Source organism: Apiospora hydei (assembly GCF_038363865.1).
Source record: "Apiospora hydei strain CBS 114990 chromosome Unknown utg000002l_segment0_segment0, whole genome shotgun sequence".
Lineage (NCBI taxonomy): Eukaryota > Fungi > Ascomycota > Sordariomycetes > Amphisphaeriales > Apiosporaceae > Apiospora > Apiospora hydei.
Window position 1 is genome coordinate 549626 of NW_027117361.1, and position 18977 is coordinate 568602.

The following is an 18977-nucleotide window of genomic DNA, read 5'->3' on the forward strand; positions in this document are numbered from 1 at the left end:
AATACGCCTTTGTGTCAAGAAGAACTCCATAGCTTGCCCGGAAGCGACTTGCAATTAGATAGCTACTAGCACGCCCGGAAGCCATCCTTTGACGGCCAACTCCTGATTACTACTTGCACCTGGGCTTGTCTTATCGTGCCACCCCTGGGGAATCTCGGGCGCGAGAGGTACTATGCTGCATCATGTAAGATCCGCCACAAAAGGATGAAGTCGGGTTCCATGCGTCCTTTCTTATAGGCCTACAAGAGCCTTTTTCCCTCTTTTGGCCGAATGCTGGAACAGCATGTACACTCCCTCGTGCTGCACGTACAAGCTGACGGTGCGCCTGAACGATTGAGATAGGCAGTCTCTACCCCAAACCCCCTTCCGATTGGTTCAAACGTTTTTCCGGATCCCTTCAGATCTGACTCGGGTCGTTCCGAACTCAGAAAGTACCCGAGACAACAGACAGGCGGTGTAATTTGATCGTCAGGCCACCGCTTACCACCACCAATGCAAGCCGTTGTCTCTGACACCATACGGAGCTCCCGGGGGTGCCAGCTGAAGCCACCACCGTGTAACAAAGCAATGCGCCATTCGCATGGTTGACAGGAGGTCCCAGCCTACCTTCCGTTTCGGGAAAAAGTGCCGAGTGTTGAACATTCCGCGGAGGTTGGTGGAGTGACGCCCGAGTCCTCTCCAACGCCCAGCTTGTATGTAATAATGCATATGCGGCCGCTTGGCCAAGTGCTTATCTCCAGCCAAGCATCTGTCAACGTTGGCTCCCGCGTACCCGCAACTAAGCTTATCGCGTGAACCTGATTCACTGACCCGGACCTGCAACATGGTTACCTTTCTGCACGCGTCGCATAGTGTTCACCCGGGGTATTGGGACCGGGGTTCTGGGATTCTGGACTGTCCACGAAGTGACAGGGATGATTGCCCCTCTTTCCCATGTGAACCTTATCATTGAGACTATGACTACATGTGAACAGTGGCTGCTCGAGGGGAGTAACGCCCGATCAATACCTATAGTTAAGCGAAGAGGAACCAAGGAACCGGCGCCTCGTCGGTTCTCCCTCAGTAAGCACCTCGCAGCAACGGTCTCTTACTCGCCCTGCGTGTCTCGCATCCCGCCATCCCCCGCATCCCTCCTCCAGCACGGCCGAGCTCCTCCGCGGAAGCAATGGCCTTCGTCCGAACCAAGACGCTGCTGCGCCATGCATCGACATCAGGCGGCCTCGCGCCACCATCTGTCTCGGCCGACCAGGTGTTTCCGGTCCATTACTGGGACCATGGCTACACCAATGCGGTCATGAACTTCATGCTGCGCTTCGACCACAGGCTTGACGCGGGCAAGCTTCGGAGTTCGCTGGAGAGACTTCTAGAGCGGCCAGATGGGTGGCGCAAGCTGGGCGGGAGGCTGAAGCGAAATGTAAGATACTACATCCGAGGCCACGACACTGTAGGCATTCGACTTTTCCCCAGTCGGCTTACCAACCCCATCTGTTACTGGGCGGATCTGTAGGCCGCCGGAAGATTAGACTACCACGTCCCCTCGCGGTACACGCCGCACCGCCCCGCGGTGTCGTACCACCACGAGCGTTACGACGACGTGCGCATCAAGCAGCACCCCTCGGCTCCCGCATCCCCCGGGCCTCCTCCCACTATACCAGCCCCCGGATCCTGGCGCGGGGCGAGGACTTCCTGCCCCTGATGCGCCGGCCCGAGGACCCGACGTGCCTGGAGGACTACCTGTCCTCCGACACGCCCGTGCTGGGCCTGCACGTCGTCACGTTTCGCGACGCCACGCTGGTGTGCTTGCGCGGGTCTCATGTCCTCTTCGACGCGATGGGCCGCAAGGCGTTCCTGGACGCGTGGGCTCTCACGCTGCAGGGGCGTGATGGGGAGGTCGCGCCGCTGATGGAGCGGGATCCCATGACTACGCTGGGCGCGCAGGAGCCGGAGAAGACGGAGTCGTGTGCGTTGCCGATAGAGCCGTATAAGCATGTAGTCAAGCAGCTCAGGCTCCGCCAGTTCATCATGCTCGGACTGCGGCAGGTTCTCGACAGGATCTTGAACAGGAACGCGATAGAAGAGGCCCGGGTCGTATGCGTCCCGAGCGCCTACGTAGAGCGCCTTCGGACCAAAGCGCTCAAGGAGCTGGAGGCTCGGACGAAAGTGGACAGCTCTGAGAAGGATCCGGGATCCCCCGCGTTCGTAAGCGCCGGCGACACCCTCTGCGCCTGGTGGACGCGCCATCTCATCGCGTCGCGCCTGCGAAACGCGCGTACGAGCGACCAGACCGTCTGCATCATGAACATGCTGGGCCTCAGGGGTCATTTGCTCCAGTCCGGTCTCGTCTCCGCCGCCGAGAAGAAGAGCGCCATCTTGGGCAACCTCTTGGTAGCTGTGCCCGCCTTCTTGCGCGCGGACACATTGTTAGCAAAACCGCTCAGCGAGGTCGCGGAGACCTTCCGCACTTCTATCAAGGAGCTGAGTACCTGGCCGCAAGTCGAAGCCCTCCTGAAGCTCCAGCGCGCCGCGCACGACAAGAAGGGTTCCATGCCGGCCCTGTTTGGCGACGGCGGGATGCACATGGTCATCTGCACCAACTGGCTCAAGGCCGGGTTCTTCGACGTCGACTTCTCGGCCGTAGTCATTTCCTCCCCGAGAAGGATGATTCCAAGTCGGGATCTTCGGCTGATGTGGCAAGGCCGACGAATGTGCAGATGCACATGACGACGGATAGCACGCCCACGTTCATGATGAGCATTTTCACGATTCTGGGGAAGGATGCGTGTGGGAATTATTGGATTCGGGGGACGTTGAGGGAGGAGTATTGGCCCAAGGTTGAGCAGTCGCTGTTGGAGGAAGTCTTGCTAGACACATGATGGGCTTGTTGCATCCAGCTGTATATACACTGCATCACATCAACAGACAATGACACATGTTCGGGTTTGGTATATTTACAATCGCTGACTGGGTTCGAGGTACTTCCATCGTCGAGGCTGACCCGGGGCCGATCTATAAAAGGATATGGTATCTTCAAACCATCAGACTTGCGATGGTGTACCCAGGTCCCAGCACCAGAGTAGTCAGGGCGATCATCAACCCCTGAGCTAACCCGGTTCCCGCCAACCACCCACCTCTCCCCGAAAGAGGCTTCTTTCCATTCGAGGCATTCTTGCCACGCGCAGACTGCACCATGGCAGCCCAGAGAAGTGCAGCCGCCGTGCCGATGTAGTAGTCGTACCTGAGAAAGTTCCCCGCCCCCCTCCGCCATGCCAGTTATCTGGGCGCGACTATCCCACTTGGGAGGGAGGAAGAAATTGCCGCCTTGCAGAGACTGTAGGGTTGACGAGTCCAGATGCATCGGGGATAGCGCGATCAGGTGTTCGGGGAAGAAGGTGGCTAGCACGATGGGCACGAGGCCGGCCACGTGCATCAGGCCGGATATGAGGGCAACAGCACGGTAGATGCGCGAAAGTACATTACCGAAAGCCATGTTGGTCGAGTGGGAGGCTGCCTTTGATGGCGCATCATCAGCGGTAGGCATGGAGGAAGACCCCCACATCAAAGCCCATTGAATGGTCGCCACCCACACCGGGAAGTTCTGCCAGAACGCCACCGCCACCTGCCGGGACTGGCCGGAATGTAGTGATGACAGGGACATCACCACGGTGGGAAAGACGTAGCCCACGAGGGTCGAGATGGGAATCATCCGAGCCGCAGTAGCCGACACCGTGGTGGATCGACTTTGCGACGAGGATGACAGGAGGTACACATAGCAGTAGATGGGCATGGTGACGAAGTACCCGCAGTATTGAATTGCAAGACCCCAGAGCTCGAAGCTAGAAGGACGAAGGACGAAGGATTAGTCACATGAAGCACGGGTTGACCAGAAGAGTGTGGTTGATGACGACGACTTACAAAACCAAATCTCTCGAGCGCCCCGTCCGTAAGCCCTCCCCCAACATGACCGTGAAAAGCGGCAGCAGCAAGCTCCCCCAGTGCCAACCCAAAAGGGAAAGCTCCGCTGACGCGCCGTCGACAACGGGCACGAAGATGTACTGCAGGTTGGCCAGGTATGAGTCAAGGGGCGCCAGGCCCGTGTAAGACGTCAGCAACGGGGTGTGCCCGTCGGGGAGCAGACGCATCGGGTTGGCCTGGCTCTCGGCAAAGGCGGCGGCGAGACCGGAGTAAGTCATGTAGGACGATACGGCGTAGAGGCCGAGGACCGAGATTAGGGGGAAGAGGTGCACGGTGAGGGAAGACATGGTTGCGAGCAAGGTTTGCGAGTCGTTCCCATCAAAGGAAGGAAGGAAGGAAGGAACCTTAGGAATAAAACTGATGCAAATGGTGGTGAGGCCCGCGTGTGTGTGTATGTGTGTGTACTGGTGTGCTGATGTGATGTTCTAATGGTGGGCGACAAGAATATTTGGGAAACTGCCAGAGAATCCAGAATTGTTTTTAATCAAGCAATCGTAGGAGCACTGCACTTTCCTTCTTTTCTTTTTGCTAAGCCTATTTAAAGAAGTACCTGCTTACCGCATGAAATGGGTGTGGTTGTCTCGTGCTGATGTCAGCATTCTCACCCACCCATGTTCGTAATCGTATCAGCGCCCGTCGCTTGGGTCTTGGCCGGCCGCCCGTTTCGACACCTTGCATGGGTACCCATTATTCGGCTTGCTGCTCCCGAGCAGGACTTGGTAGGCCCGGTCCCCCTCACCTCGGGTGGGCCATCACGACCACTGCTACCGCCGCGCTCGGCGGCTTTCTGGGCGTGGAACTCGGCGTAAGCGTCAGCGAAGTCGAAGTCGCGCAGCACCATGGCGAGCACGACCTTCACTTCCAGCAGCGCCAGCTCCTGCCCGATGCAGTTCCGCGGCCCCTTCTCGAACGGCCGCCACGCCTCCTTGTCCCGCGGGTACAGCGCGTGGCCCGGGCTGACGAGCCAGCGGTCCGGGATGAAGCGGTTGGGCGAGGGCCAGTGCTCCGCGGCGCGGTGGATGGCTTGGTGCACGCCCCAGAGCATGAAGCCCTGCGTCTCGAACTCTTGGCCTTGGCTGACGAGCTTGTAGCCGGGGGCGGAGTTGCGGGTGCTCGACACGGGTGGGTACAGTCGGAGGGCCTCTTTGATGACGGCTGACGTGTAGGCGAGGCGGTTCAGCACGTGCGGCTGCTGGGAAATGAGCGCGGCTGTCTCGGCTCTGATTAAGCCGGTTCCCAGGACGGCGTCGTGTTCCTCGCGCGCTTTTGGAGGGTTTCCGGGTACAGCGAGAGGAGGTGGATGGCATAGACCGCCGCGCTCGCGGTAGTGTCGTATCCCGCGAATAGAAACAGCTTCATCTGCGAAACCGCGAACTGCTTGAACCGGGCGTCCATCACCATCGGCGCCGTCTTCCCATTTGCCTGCTGATCCGGGGCAGCAGATCCCCGCTGCTCGGCCAAGTAGGTCTCGAGCGCAAGATCGACGACGGCCTTGCTCCGTTTGGCCCGCGCGCCGTTCTGGCCCTGCGCGTGGATGGCGAAGTGGGCGTCCAGCTCGGTAGAAACATACCGGTCCATTCTCCGCCGGTTGTAGCGGTACACCAAGTGCCGCATGGGGTTGTATATTTTGAAAAGGTTCGTCTCGTTGGGCGAAGGGATCCAACTGGCTTGGCTGCGGAAGGCCGAGACCAGCTCGCAGCCCTGTCTTTGGGCATTCAAGCGAGAGCCCCTAAGAAGTTGATTTATTTAACAGGAACGAACACCGATGTGAGGATGGATATATGAGCAATTATTACTTACAAGGTGGCCAGACAGCTCATATCCATCGTCAAACGAGACATAGTCTCAAACAAAGAGAACAAGCCCCCTTCCTCAGCGCGCTCGCTGAGGATCTCGCACAGCACCATCGTGTTCTCAACGATTCCCGGAACCAGGGTCTGCAGGTGCGCCGCGTTAAACCCCGGGTTGAAGATGGCGCGCCAGTACTTCCACTCCGCGCCCTCCATGGTGACGAGCCCGTGCTTCCCGATGAGCGGCTGCAGGAAGCCCAGGACCCCTTCGTACTTGGGCAGCTGCGGCTCCCGCAGCGCGATCTCGGCCGCGCCGCCGGCCGCCGTCATGACGACCAGCGGCGGGCCCGTCGGCCAGAGGTCCAGGTAGAACACGGGCGGCAGCTCCGGGTACCGGTCCCGGATCTCGGCCGCGATGTAGTGGCCGTGGAAGTCGCGTGGCCAGCCCTTGGTGAGCTTGGCTACGAGGCCGAGGTGGCCGAGGAGGAAGCTGTGCGGCGGCATGGGCTGGGAATGAGCGATGCGTGCATCGTATTAGTCTAGAGAGCTCGGGACCTCTTGCTTCGGTAGCGTTTGGAGTATTATCACTTACAAAGCCTTTCCGCCGTAACCTCGCAAAGTTGCGGCGGTGCTTGATCAGCTTGGCCACGAAGCGCAAGACCGCTACGGCGCAGATCGTTCCGAGCAGCCGTAGAATTGTGGTGGCTCGGGGGAATGGCGCGTGTCCATGCTGCAGGTCTGCGCCGATGACGGCGGTAGTGTGGTTTACCTGCATCCTGGCTTCTCTGAACAGAATATCGTCTGTTTTTTGGAACTTGTCTTTCGCGATGTTCAGTATGTAGACAATCCAATCCTGCTACTGTCAGTTTTGGCCAAGACAGCTGTCACCGGACTTTGTGTTTGATGCAGCGTAACTGCCGTGGCGCACTCCAGCTGAAAACGACCAGCGTCGATCCCTATGAGCGTAGACCAGCACAAGAAACCCTCTCAGTCCCGGATTAATAGTAGGCAACTTGAAAGTACCATTGTAAACTTTGGCTTATCTCGAAATTCCAGGCTGGTCATGCAGTAAGCGTCTACCACATGGTACCAATGAACCCCCTTGATTCCAGTGTCACTAATCAGCTGCAGTCAGCTTCGAAGGCACATGGTTTCAAAAGCAAGCATTGGCTAACGGCGGTCAGTGCTACGTTGTCCGCTTCCCTTATCTCCCACGTGACTATGCATATGTATGTCAGCCATGTCCAAGTCTATGGGATGTCAAGACCGCCCCCTGAGACAAAATACCAACTTGATAGTCCTGATTGGAGCATATTGCATATCCGGGAGGGGCCACATATGCCAGCATCATCCTATAAGCATGGATCTTACCATCTTCTGTAAACGTGAGAGGTTTCCAGGGACCTGTCCGCCTCCGCTTACACATGCAACATGGTGATGGTGGTGATGGTGGTGGTGGTGATGGCTTTTCCATCTCTAGCGTACACATCGAGACAGCCATGATAAGGACTTTGACTGTATTCGGAAAGTATTCCCCTAGAGGACGCCATTATTGCAGGACGCTATGGAGGATGGTGGTATGAGTCAATTGTTCTTAGTAGCCAGCCCACGTTTCATGTCCATAAGACTCCTGTGTGTATACGTTGTTAGCTCATCCTATCTGACGCCGCGCCAAGCAGTCTGACGGTGTGGGCAGTCGAGGATAGGGTTGGTAAGAGTCGGGCTAATTAGTCACATCAGGCCGGGAAACTGCTATATAGAACATAATCATGCCACGAGCACGAGATTGTCGGACAATCGTAGATAATGAGAAAGTGATAGTGGCAGACCCCGAGTATCACCCCTAAACAAGACCTCATAAAAGAAAATGGATTTGTCAAATCAGTCCATCGCGGCGACCCCCGCAAGTCTCTGCACAGTCTTCGACGAGGCTTGCAAATATGACATCCGCTCCTATTCCCCCTAATTGTACACACTTTATGCAAAGCCGCACTAAGTATTGTTCTGCTCTTCGTGGCCACATATCTGTTCACATCATGCCGATTTCATTGGACCAGTGGTCATGACTCCCGCTTCAGGGGCAAGGAGCCACCTACCTTACCCTACTGGATACCTTGGGTCGGCAGTGCGTGGTCTATGGTTACAGACCCTCACAAGTTCTATGAGGAGACACTGTACGAAAGCCCCCTCGCATACCCAAGCCCTGTAACGTTTGGCTGATACCTTCTCGTTTTATGATTTAGAGCCAAGCGGCCAGACAATGGCCCCGTAACGATGCGGCTCGGCCCCATTTCCATGTACTTAATCTTCGGCGCCGAGAACGTCCAAGCCATATTCCGAAACTCCCGGAGTCTCTCGTTCGAGTTCATGCAGCTCCGCATCGCCGAGAAGGTCAAAGGCCTACCTCAAAGCGACAAGCTGAAGCTCGGCCTAGACGACTCGGGCAGCGGCTCGGTCCCCCTGAACGATCAGCGCGGCGACGAGCGGATCTGGCACAACCTGCACAGCATCTACCTCAAGAACCTGACAGAGAGGAGCGCGGTCGACTTCCTCACACACAAGTTCGCCGCCGAGTTCGCCAAGCAGCTCGACTCCCTGCCGTGGGCGCAGTCCACCACGGGCCTCTACGCGTTCCTGCAGCGGTACCAGTTCAACGCGTCGACGATCACGCTCGTCGGGCCGCGCATCCTGAACTACGGGAAGGACGCCGAGAACAAGGCGGAAAATCAGCTGCAGTTCTCGGGTACGTTCTGGGAGTACGACGCGGCGTTCATGACGCTCATGCAGGGGATGCCGCGCTTCATGTGCCGCAAGGGCTGGGCGGCGCGGGACCGCACGCTGGAAGCCACCAAGGTGTGGCTGCGCGAGGCGACCGAAGCCTCCGAGGCAGCAACGGCTGCTTCGGACAAGGACCCGGAGTGGGACGAGAACTTCGGGCACCGCCTCGTGCGCGAGCGCAACGCGGAGCTGGTGCGGTACGGCATCAGCTTCGATGGCCGGGCCGCGATGCACATGGGCCTGATCTGGGCCATCAACGCCAACGCGGTGCCGATGACGGCCTACGTCCTGTTCGAGCTCGTGCGGGACCCGGCCCTTTTGCAACGGGTCCGGTCCGAGATCCGCGCCGGCGGCGTGTTTTCCGCGCGGCGTCGGCGCGCTCGGCGAGGTCGACATCGCGTCGCTCGTGAAGCTACCGCTGCTGGGCTCGGTGTACAGCGAGTGTTTGCGGATGCGGTCGAGTATTCCGATTTCGCGCCGGCTGCGCGAGGATGTGGTGATTGACGGGTATACGCTCAAGAAGGACAGTTTCCTGCTCGCGCCGAGCTGGCTGTCGCACATGAACGAGGAGGTCTGGGCGCCGCGTAGCTCCGTCTCTCCCGGCTCTTCTTCCGGAAATGGTATCAGTAAAGGGAAAGGTGGCGGCCACATCCCCGGCGCCCACGAGTTCTGGGCCGAGCGGTTCCTGCACCTGGAGGCGAGCAAGACCAAGATAAAACTGGGGACTACTGCCCCTACGGCGGCGGCAGCGTCATCTGCCCGGGCCGCTTCTTCGCCAAGCACGAGATCCTGGCCGCGGTCGCGATGGTTCTCACGCGGTTCGATTTGGGGTTCGAGGGGTACACCATGCTGGACGGCGCGACGCCGTCAGAGAGGGGCCGGGGATGGAGAGGGCGGAGTGTAGGGGGGATTGTGAGCTTGGATCGGGATATGGTGGTTAATATGAGGAGGCGGGATGGCTTTTAGACAATGGGCGGTCCGGGTTTAAGTGGCCGACTACTTTAGCTAATTCCATTTAATAGATTGATAGATGATAAAAAGCCAGATGCTACAGAATATTCATTGCTCGAATCGTTAGAAGGCATGTGCAGAAAATAGCCATCTATTGTCCCCGCCCCGGAGTTCCCCGGTACGCAGGAGGTAGGATTCCTCCCAGCGCAGCCTTGATCTGGATCGCCAGCAGCTTCGAATACCACCGCGAGGCATTCGCCGAACCCCCAATGGCCCAGTAGTTCTCGACCCGGAGCTGTCGCTTCGCCAGACCACGGATCTCGCCCTCGGCGTCGAGTCCCCAGGTGGCGTCGATCCGACACGCGATCTCATTCGGGCCAAGGATGTCCTTCTCATCAAGCTGAGCTGCAGGCCCGCCGTCAACACCGCCCCCGCCCAGAATCCCGGCAGCCGTATCCCGAGCGTTCTTGTCGGCGTACCCAGTACACCAGACCACCGCATCCACATCCACAGAACTCCCGTCCCGGAACGTAAGTCCATCCTCATGAAACGCCACCGGCTCCCCACCTTAACCCCCACCTCCCCATCCGCCAGCAGCTCCGTCCCCCAACATCAACATAATGTCCCCCCGCGCGCTCGTACAAGTTATGATTCAGCACCGCGCCCGGCGCCGCGCTATCCAGCACCGGGAACCCCGTCGCCGCCAACCTCGCGTAGCGCCGCGGCTCCGCGCGCGGACATGGTGGTAAGGAGGCCGGCGGCGTGGGTGTCGACGGTGATGTCGAAGGCGGTGTTGGCGGAGCCTACGATGAGGACGGACTGGGTTCGGTCGGGCGAGGTGCGTGTCAGTCCGGGGCGTCTTCTATATCTTCGCGTGGCAACAACATAGCCCTTCCGCTGCACTTAGCCCCGGGACTTCGGGTGCTGAAACGGAACGGAAACGCGATTGTTTGCTGTGCTTCATTTTATTAATAGAATTCCTTCGTGTGCATCCGGATAGTTCCTAGATATTGGGGCATTTCTTACCAAATCTGGGATAAAGTGAGCCTGGCCTTCAATGGTGAAGTCATCTCCCTCCAAGCCACGAAGCGCCGCCGTCTCCAAAAGGCTTGCCGCGATCGCTTCGCTGTTGGAGAAGGTGCGGAGATGCCACGTCAGGGCGATCTGGTCGCGCCAATACGCCTGCTGCGGGAAGAAACATTGCTCAAGCTTGCCGGCGTCCTTGGCCTTGACTGCCTCGTTGAGTCGCTCCAAGACATCTCGAGCCTTCTCCGTGGCGATTTCATCGTCCGTGATAGGATTATCGGCGCAAATATCTGGGGCGATGACGGGGAGCGGGTTCTCCTTCATCATGCTGCGGAGGTCCGCGGCAGGGCCACTCCGGCTCTGGCGGGGAAGTTGGCGGGGTCGGAACTTCCATCCCTTTTCTGTCGGATTGCAATCGTCTACGATTTCTCAAAGGTTAAAAGGAAGGGGAAGCCACTGGACCTTCCTCGCCTAGATTCTGCCACGTATGAAGCTCTTCAATAGTCGACTACTTCACCCGGCAGGAATGCTGTGCCCGATGGTAAATAATTGGTAAAGCCTAAGAGAACATACTCCCGCATAACTAACATGTCATCATGTGAATTCTCGACAATAAGCTACGGGTGATAGCATACTAATGCGAGCTACCGGCGTTAGCACAAATGCTGGGGTAGATACCCGAGGTTCCTCTTTCGTCCAAGTCCCATCAATAGAGTTACCTTCGGCCGATTTCAAATGCCGATTTGCCAATAGCTTATCCGAACATCCGGCAACCCCGTCATGTTCAATATTCTTCCTCTTGGAACAACAGCCGGCCTCACCGGTGACTGCAGACGGTTTCCTGAGTATTTGAGTGAAAATGGTGAATTGTGTATCGAGCCGGACACCATACTTGGAGTCTCTTCATTCCCTACGGAGCTTTTCGTTGCCTCTAGTGTTAGCTATAACGGCAAGGGACCGTGCCGAAGTCGGACCCGGCCGGCTCGGAGTTATGTATTGCGCCGACTGACGCCAATCCCCTGGGAACGACGCACGGAGCTGTAGTCCCCTCAGTCCAGGGTCTTATCATGTCTTGGATGCTTTGACCTCGGCCAAGCAGGATTGTTACGATTATCTGAGTCGGACCTGTCATATTTGGCACTTGGATAGCTAGTCCCTGAGTGAGTGAGTTGCCCGTACATTCTCCCGTTTCAGCTCTACTACGCTTCGTAGGTCATCCTGGTTTTGATAGCTGGACATTCTTGGCTAGAATAAGTGCTACATTGAAATCCTCCGTCACTATTACAGTTTCTCCCTCTGCAGATATAGACCCCCTTTTCCAGAATATTTAACCAACTCCAAAAATCAGACCAGAGACGGAGGAACTCAGTGCGGTAAACAGCATGACTGGCGTGTATGCAGATTGCAGCCATCTCCGTTATGCTCCGGGGGTTGGCACCGGACGGCGCCGCCGCATGCTTCAAGCCATCCAATGCCGTTACCCTGCTCACAGAGGTACAAGTCGTTGTAAGGATCGTTGCTTCCCGCGTTTTGGAGAAGGTCGATGGCGTAGCCTGTGCGATATCGCGATTTCGTTAGTGTAATACAAATCCCCGAGATTCACCGATGGTGACCGATAAGGGGTAGGGAGGTTCGGCACGAGAGACTTACGATGCTGTTCGATCAGATCCCAACCGCAATATCTGATACCCGCCTGGCATGTGGCGTTGCTGCTACTGCTGGGCGTCACGGTCGAAGTCGGCGACGGAAATACCACGTCAGGAGATGACGAAGAAGGTCCCGATGATGTCGTCGCCATAGCGTCGTTCCTATTGTGCTGGAGCCCGAGGCCTAAACCGACGCCCAGTCCGGTGGCCACAATAGCCACGGCGAGCAGCGAGAGGATCGAGAAGAAGGCGAGGCGGGAGACGCCGCATATCCTCTTTTGTTTGTGAGAGGCGCCGCTGCTGATGGCCACCGCGTGCGAGGAGTCGTGGGGCTCGAGGCCGCCCTCTTTAGTATGGGCGTACTGGTGCTTTCCAGTGTAGGACGAGTATCCAGGGATGGGCGTGCGCGAATCCATCGTCGACGTCGCGACGGCTTCTGGGTACGAGCGGGTCTCGGCGGTGTTGTACTCCATGCCGTGGGACTCGACGACTTCGGGGGCGTGATCGGCGCCCCGGTTCGGGTGTGGATGCGCCGCCGGGGCATTGTGCGCTTTGTGGGGAGTGTCGGGGTACCCGTCCTCTTCCGGTGGACCGTACATGGTTGGATCGGTATGTTGGATTTCCGAGACAGTGGCGAAAATGTGCCAGGAAGAAAGAAGGAAAGGCTATTTCCCCGGACGAGCGGAGCAGAGTTGATGGAGGGACCGACCAGAACAACGCTACCAAATCCAAGGTGGCAACTATTCTGCGACAAGAGGAGAAGTAGGAAAGCAGAAAGCCACTGAAATCTCTCCTTGCCGCCTAGTTAATAGTAAGGTAGACCCTCTCACTCGGAACCGAAAGAGGGTCTGGGCGGGCCAGTCTGACAAGAACGACAAAAGCAAGCAGAGACAGGATCGCCTGCCGATCAGAATCTAATGTGGACGGTCGGTAAAAGCAATGAGACACCTCAAATACGGGAACTGTTTGATACGGCGTGTTTGGAGAACGAAGAGACAAGAATGGAAGACAGATCAAAGCTAGTGAGAGTAATATCTCAAGGGGAGCCCCGAGAGAAAAAACGAATTGCAACCGTTTGGACGCCGAATGCTGGAAGGATGCGTATGGCAACCCAGCAAGTGCGTAACAGGGCGAGTATTTCCCGTTCCCGTATTCTAGATCAGCCTCTGACCCCCAAGAATGCAGACTGCAGGGAACCTACACGCCACGTGATTGGCTGCATCGACGCCGCATGATTGCTACCCGAGTGAGATGGTGTTTTCTTTTTTGTATGCAGGTTTCCACTAGACTCATTTGGCTGCCCGCAGGTTCCCAATGCTTACGAAGGATTCTGACTGACGCAAGAGCTTCAGTCGGCGTTGATGAGTGGCCATATCTTGGTGCGCAGTTGCGAACTGATGCGGTGATACTAACCCGGGTCAGGCATAGACAAGCAGTTAGATGATACGTTCTTGCTCCCTGTCACGTACTGCAATTATGCAGGAACGTCGGGCAGGTCAGGGGTCACGAACCCCAAGATTTGCGCCGACAGCACCTACCGTTTGCACTGGCTACTTGGTAAACCAGTCAGCCCAATCAGCTACTAGATGTTACCGTCCGAGACTACCGCACTGTATTTCAAACAGACATGTGCATTGCCGGGCTGGATCACCACGTGTAACCACACCTCCAGCCCCGCGTAGTGAAATCCTGACGTCAGGGGGAGGCTCCTGCATGCATAATTCAATATACAGAGAGGCTGCTTGCAGGTGATCGTCAATATATACTGCCCGAATCAACATCGTCCTCATAAGAGAGCCTGGGTCCTGTCTTGGTGGGGTACCGGGGTTGGTGACTCTGGGGTAAGAAGGCCCACCTGGGACGGACTTTTGGCATATCACTAATCATGCCCACGGCAGTTGATAATACTGGACATCATATCTGGTTGGAGGATGCAAGAGACGATAGTCGTTTGAGATAATATGGCACTCGGAGAGACTTGGAGCAGTGGAATTTGTGGATAACCGCTGAAATATGTGGACCTGGCGAACCGCAAAGGTTCGGATCTAAGTCTTAGTGGTTACACGAAGGGATTACCAATGGGAACCAAGATACCCGTGTGCATTGCCGGTCAGAATCGCTCCATCCAGGTTCTTCTAAACGAATCGAATACCAGTAAAGTAAGTCACATTGTATTTCAACTCTGCCAAAGACGAGAAGAAACCCTTTAAAACGCTAATTCATCTTCTGTGGGTGTCCTACGTGTATAGGAGAAGGCGTCAAGCTGGATGATACGATCTTCGGATGTTATCATCACGCTATTCAAATAACAAGCAGGTGATCTCAACATTGTAGGAGATTTGCCAAATATACAACAGGCACAATAAATCAGCCTCGCGGGAATCGTAGCTAAGTCAATATATGGATTCATCCTACTAGAAGTTTCTGTCAATTACTTGATATATTCTAATCGCATCTTAAGTCACGAATCTAGATTACCCCATTATGGTGTGGGCGGGGCAGCCCCTGGCCGACCTTGATTCCATGCTACTCGCGGCTGACTTTCTTCGTCGAGAAGCCGGTGATTGTGTTCGCAGACGGAGTTGCCTTCGTCCCGGGTGTAGACTGTGTTCTCGATAGTGCTGGGACAGTTGCCATCGCAACGAACCTCCTCCCCATCCTCGTTTTCAACCATGGTTGCAAACCTGACTGTGGCAAAGACACAGTCACATTGTTGATAGCGGGTAATAGTGATATGGCACATTTTGTTGTTAGGATCTTGCGATTCTGAATTCAGGTGGATATTGTCACGTACTCTTAAGGCTTGATGCGCTGTATTTATACAATTCGTAGTGTATACACAATTCATTTGTGAGTTGAACAGATCGGATTGTGTCGAATGTCACAATTGCATTGTTGTTGAAATAACGAGAGGTGTTATTCTTTGAGGCCCTAAATTCTTTTCTTTGTGCTCCAGGAACCAACTCGGTATGGGCGAACGAAGTAAGGCTACCATGGACTATACGGTGTCAGCGCTTTGTGGATTTAATTTCGTTTTTCTTTTTGATATGATGTTGATACCATAAATCCAGGGTAATATAGAAAGCCTTCCTTCACTCTGGTCAAGGGGTTTGCTACCCCCACGTCGCGTTTTTTCACGTAGCAATGTTACTGCATGCTGGCAATTACATTCCAACTAGATACGAAATGCTTGAAATGCAGGTGAGATGTAGTAAGCAACTTATCTCGGTCTCGCAAAGGGAAATATGTAACTCGAGCGGCTGTGCCATGGTAGCTGTATCAGTGTCAGGGGTATCCATCATGTCATTGGCTTAATTCGGAGATCTCAGGGTCTGATGTGTGGCGCAGTATATTTCTCGATGTGATATCGAGTAAAGGAGGCAGAATCGTATGACTATCCTTTCTCCAACCCCCCACGCCACCCTGACTTGAATCAGACTGCCTCGGCAGGGACAGAGAATCGAAAAAGTCGTATGAAGCTTTTTGGGGGAACCATTCGCAACAGGAACTGACTGAAAGGGAACCTGTATCAGGCTTCAAACTAGTATGTAATTGCTTTCACGTACTCAGCTATCTTCTACAAAGTTTAGTAGAGCTGTTCAAGTGTAAGGGGGCAGGCGGTTGGCGGCGAAGCCCCTAGTCCATCACCCCTGTAGTCATGATCAGGCTGAACTGAAAGAAGTATTTACATTATGGGGACATTCTTGTGTTGCACACTCACCTTATGTGAAATTCCATATTGGTGGATCAGGCTGTGGAGGGTCAGGCTGTCCTTTTGAACTCGACTGCCCCTACTAAATTCCTTTACCATTTCCTCCTTTTTTCTATTTCCAACCTGCAGTCTCGCAGAGGCATCAACTGCAAACATGGGAAACCTTGGTACCTTGCCGACTCCTTTCGCTCCAAGCTCGGATTGCAGTGCTCGGATGACGAATATCTACTTCGTTGACTTTCACCTTCAAGGCCCCCCGCTCACAGATCCAAGTTGCATGCCCAAGAGCTACGTCCCATCGTCGGATTACTACTACTCTCCAATCACTGCATGTCCAACTGGATACACTCCAGCATGTCAAGTCTTGGTAACCGTGGCCACCTTGACCGATACCATAATCACATGTTGCCCTACGTAAGAGAGCCCCCTTTCTCCATTCATCGCCTTGACTATCTATATCGAAGACTAAACAGGTACCTTTCAGTCAGCAAAACTTCAAATGTCAGAGCAAATTCCGGTTCCCGCATATGTCAACCTTGGCATGTGCAAGCGACCTGCCGTTGACAAACTGGACGTTAAGTCCAGTGACCGTAGAGTTTTCTGGATCAACATATGTGTCAACCTGGGTCAGCACCGCTGGTGCCATCAATGCGTACGGTGTGCAGATACGGCACGGTGCTGCCGACACTGTATGTGTAATCCTTTATCGTTCTAAAGCCGCTTCAACTTACGCATTTCACCTACACTAATACTGATCCTTCAATGACTACCACACAGATACCGTTGTCTTCGATAAATCCTACCGCAACCTTGACGTCAACCGCGGTCTCGACGCCTACATCACAACTGCCCACTTCAACTTCCTCGTCGTCCTCGGGACTGAGCGCGGGCGCAGCCGCTGGGATCGGTGCCGGCTGCACCCTGGCCGCCCTGGCCATCGTATGCGCCGCCGCCTTCCTCTTTCTGCAGGGCCGACGTCGACGGCGCAAAAACCAGGCAACTATGGCGGAAGCGCATGTTCTCAAAGGAGGCGGACCGCAACCGGTGGTGGAGGCGTCTGGGTTTCCGATTGCATACGTTCAAGGCCATCGGAACAACGAGCGGAACCAGCATGAAATGGACGCTATTCGTAGTCCGTCGGAGTTGCCCGTTGGTCGGTAACACTGAGATATGAGGGGAAAGGATAGATCCGGCCCGTGGAATTAAAAATAGGAGCGAAGCTATTGAATCTATGTTGTTAAGATAAGAAGTGGTAGCGAATCAAGTTGGGCAATGCTATGTAAATGCGTGGTGAATGTTTTGGGTGTCTAGTTAAGTCCCTTGCTAGGGGATTAAAAGGGTAAAGTAGAAATAGAAGTAAAAAGTCCTCACCGTAGCACCCACCTTACGAATGCAACAACTTGGGTCTCGATAAGCCATCTCTATCACATCGCACATGCAGAAACACCATGCGAATGGTCTGTTGGCCCAATGGCAAGGCGTCTGACTACGATTCATGTAATCAGGAGATTCTGGGTTCGACCCCCAGGCAGACCTTAACTTTTGCTTTTTTTCCTGTGCGGAAGCCGCATGCGTTTGGGAGCGACAACTACCTTTTTCGTTCATCTCCGTATCCACGAGGTAATTCTACGACCTCTCTCGCTCTTTGGGATCATTTCCACGTTCTTCGCACCCCACGCCATTTGGCTTGGTACCTTTTTCCCCCTGTAATGCTGGGATTTACCATCGCATGCAGCGCCCCACCTTCCCCGTTGGCGACCTGTGTGCAACCAAATGGCTCGAGCGGGAGCTCGGAAGACTCTTGTACCAGGATGCAGATGCGCACCGAAAGGGGACGGCGCTGTCTCAAAACGGCTGCACTGTCCCATCGTTGAACACGACCTTACCCACGTCTGCGTCTCGTTGGCCTTCGACCACGTCCCTGACGAACCTCCCTCCAATGCTCGGGTCGCCCGCGCCCCGTTGCTTGAGCAGGTCGGCGCTGTTGCCCAGGTTGGTGGCCAAGAACCCGGGAGAGACGCACCAAGTCTTGACGCCGTCGTTGGCCAGGCGCCAGGCCCAGTTGAGCATCGTCATGTTCAAGGCCGTCTTCCTGGAGCGGTACGCCATGGTGTCGAACGCGGGCAGGTCTTCTTTCGGCCAGCCGGCGGCCGGCGGCGTCAGGTCGCCCGCGGACAACAACTTGTTGCTCGTCCGCTGCAGGCTCGACAGGCCGCTCGTGAGGAACAGGAGCCGCGGGTCTGCCCGACTTGAGGAGGAGCGGCGCGAAGACGTGCGTCATGACGTGCGTGCCCGACACGTTGACTTCGAAGGCCTTGTTCCAGGACTCGCGCAGGGAGATCTGGCCAGCCTTTAGTTCCCAGTCGAACGAGGCACCCGCATTGTTGACGAGGGCGTCGAGGCGGCCGTGCGATGCGCTGACGTGCTCGAAAGCGCCTTCGATCGATTCGTCGCTGGCGATGTCGACTTGGACTGCGTCCAGTACACTGCGAGTGCTTGGCACTTCTTGTCCTAGTCTTTCGATGGCGTATTGGGCCTTTTCCAGCGACCGGCAGCCTAGGAGAATGCAGTAGGATCGGCCCGACTCGAGTAGAGCTTTGGCGGCCTCATAGCCAATGCCGGTGTTGGCACCCGTGATCAGAACGATGTGCCTGTCTGACATGATTTCTCGGGGATTTCCTGTGCTACATCACAGGGGTAAGTGCGGTAAGTGTTGAGCAAAAAACAGGAGACATCTTTTCGGTTAAATTCTACCAGGCCTCTAGTCATACGCAGATACATATTTACTCAAACTGCCACTCTAGGTCAGGCTTTGGGGAGGGTAGGAGACCCTGAACGACCGTAGGCAGATGCGTTCCGTTGGAGGACAGCACGTCGGATGCCACTTCCGTCGCATGCACTTTTAGCTTGAAGCCACTCAATCATTCTCTCCATGCATTCAAGATCCCAAACCAGGCATTCACTGCGAAAAAGAGTGCGAGTATTAGAATAGCAGAGTGCCTACCAGACTGGAAGTCATGGTAACGAGCGTGGACGCAGTTTGGCTTGATTGGCAAATGTATCAATGATGGCAGCCACGCTAAAGTGGGCTGAAGTTTGGAA

At 55.6% G+C, this 18977-nt stretch overlaps 8 protein-coding genes across 8 annotated transcripts; 4 read left to right on the forward strand and 4 right to left on the reverse strand.

Annotated features, from left to right (window-relative positions):
• Positions 1-1165: 1165 nt before the first annotated feature.
• On the forward strand, positions 1166-2873 carry PG997_000178 (uncharacterized protein; the record flags this gene model as incomplete). Its single annotated transcript, XM_066804493.1, has 4 exons — positions 1166-1414; positions 1508-1594; positions 1681-2634; positions 2712-2873. The coding sequence occupies 4 exons, from the start codon at positions 1166-1168 to the stop codon at positions 2871-2873; spliced, it is 1452 nt and encodes a 483-aa protein (XP_066674266.1).
• A 154-nt stretch (positions 2874-3027) lies between these two features.
• PG997_000179 (FAD-dependent monooxygenase) lies at positions 3028-4259 on the reverse strand (the record flags this gene model as incomplete). The annotated part of the gene is made up of 3 exons (XM_066804494.1): positions 3028-3180; positions 3236-3833; positions 3913-4259. 3 exons carry the CDS (start codon positions 4257-4259, stop codon positions 3028-3030), a joined length of 1098 nt encoding a protein of 365 aa, XP_066674267.1.
• Positions 4260-4573: 314 nt separating this feature from the next.
• PG997_000180 (uncharacterized protein) lies at positions 4574-6537 on the reverse strand (the record flags this gene model as incomplete). The annotated part of the gene is made up of 4 exons (XM_066804495.1): positions 4574-5192; positions 5216-5701; positions 5773-6269; positions 6355-6537. 4 exons carry the CDS (start codon positions 6535-6537, stop codon positions 4574-4576), a joined length of 1785 nt encoding a protein of 594 aa, XP_066674268.1.
• A 1499-nt stretch (positions 6538-8036) lies between these two features.
• On the forward strand, positions 8037-10380 carry PG997_000181 (cytochrome P450; the record flags this gene model as incomplete). The annotated part of the gene is made up of 3 exons (XM_066804496.1): positions 8037-8894; positions 8953-9358; positions 9773-10380. The coding sequence occupies 3 exons, from the start codon at positions 8037-8039 to the stop codon at positions 10378-10380; spliced, it is 1872 nt and encodes a 623-aa protein (XP_066674269.1).
• Positions 10381-10394: 14 nt separating this feature from the next.
• On the reverse strand, positions 10395-10841 carry PG997_000182 (uncharacterized protein; the record flags this gene model as incomplete). The annotated part of the gene is made up of 2 exons (XM_066804497.1): positions 10395-10415; positions 10518-10841. 2 exons carry the CDS (start codon positions 10839-10841, stop codon positions 10395-10397), a joined length of 345 nt encoding a protein of 114 aa, XP_066674270.1.
• A 1095-nt stretch (positions 10842-11936) lies between these two features.
• PG997_000183 (uncharacterized protein) lies at positions 11937-12929 on the forward strand (the record flags this gene model as incomplete). The annotated part of the gene is made up of 3 exons (XM_066804498.1): positions 11937-12023; positions 12364-12772; positions 12820-12929. The coding sequence occupies 3 exons, from the start codon at positions 11937-11939 to the stop codon at positions 12927-12929; spliced, it is 606 nt and encodes a 201-aa protein (XP_066674271.1).
• A 3708-nt stretch (positions 12930-16637) lies between these two features.
• PG997_000184 (uncharacterized protein) lies at positions 16638-17036 on the forward strand (the record flags this gene model as incomplete). Its single annotated transcript, XM_066804499.1, has 1 exon — positions 16638-17036. One exon carries the CDS (start codon positions 16638-16640, stop codon positions 17034-17036), a length of 399 nt encoding a protein of 132 aa, XP_066674272.1.
• A 684-nt stretch (positions 17037-17720) lies between these two features.
• On the reverse strand, positions 17721-18537 carry PG997_000185 (uncharacterized protein; the record flags this gene model as incomplete). Its single annotated transcript, XM_066804500.1, has 2 exons — positions 17721-18123; positions 18173-18537. 2 exons carry the CDS (start codon positions 18535-18537, stop codon positions 17721-17723), a joined length of 768 nt encoding a protein of 255 aa, XP_066674273.1.
• Between the last annotated feature and the right edge of the window lie 440 nt (positions 18538-18977).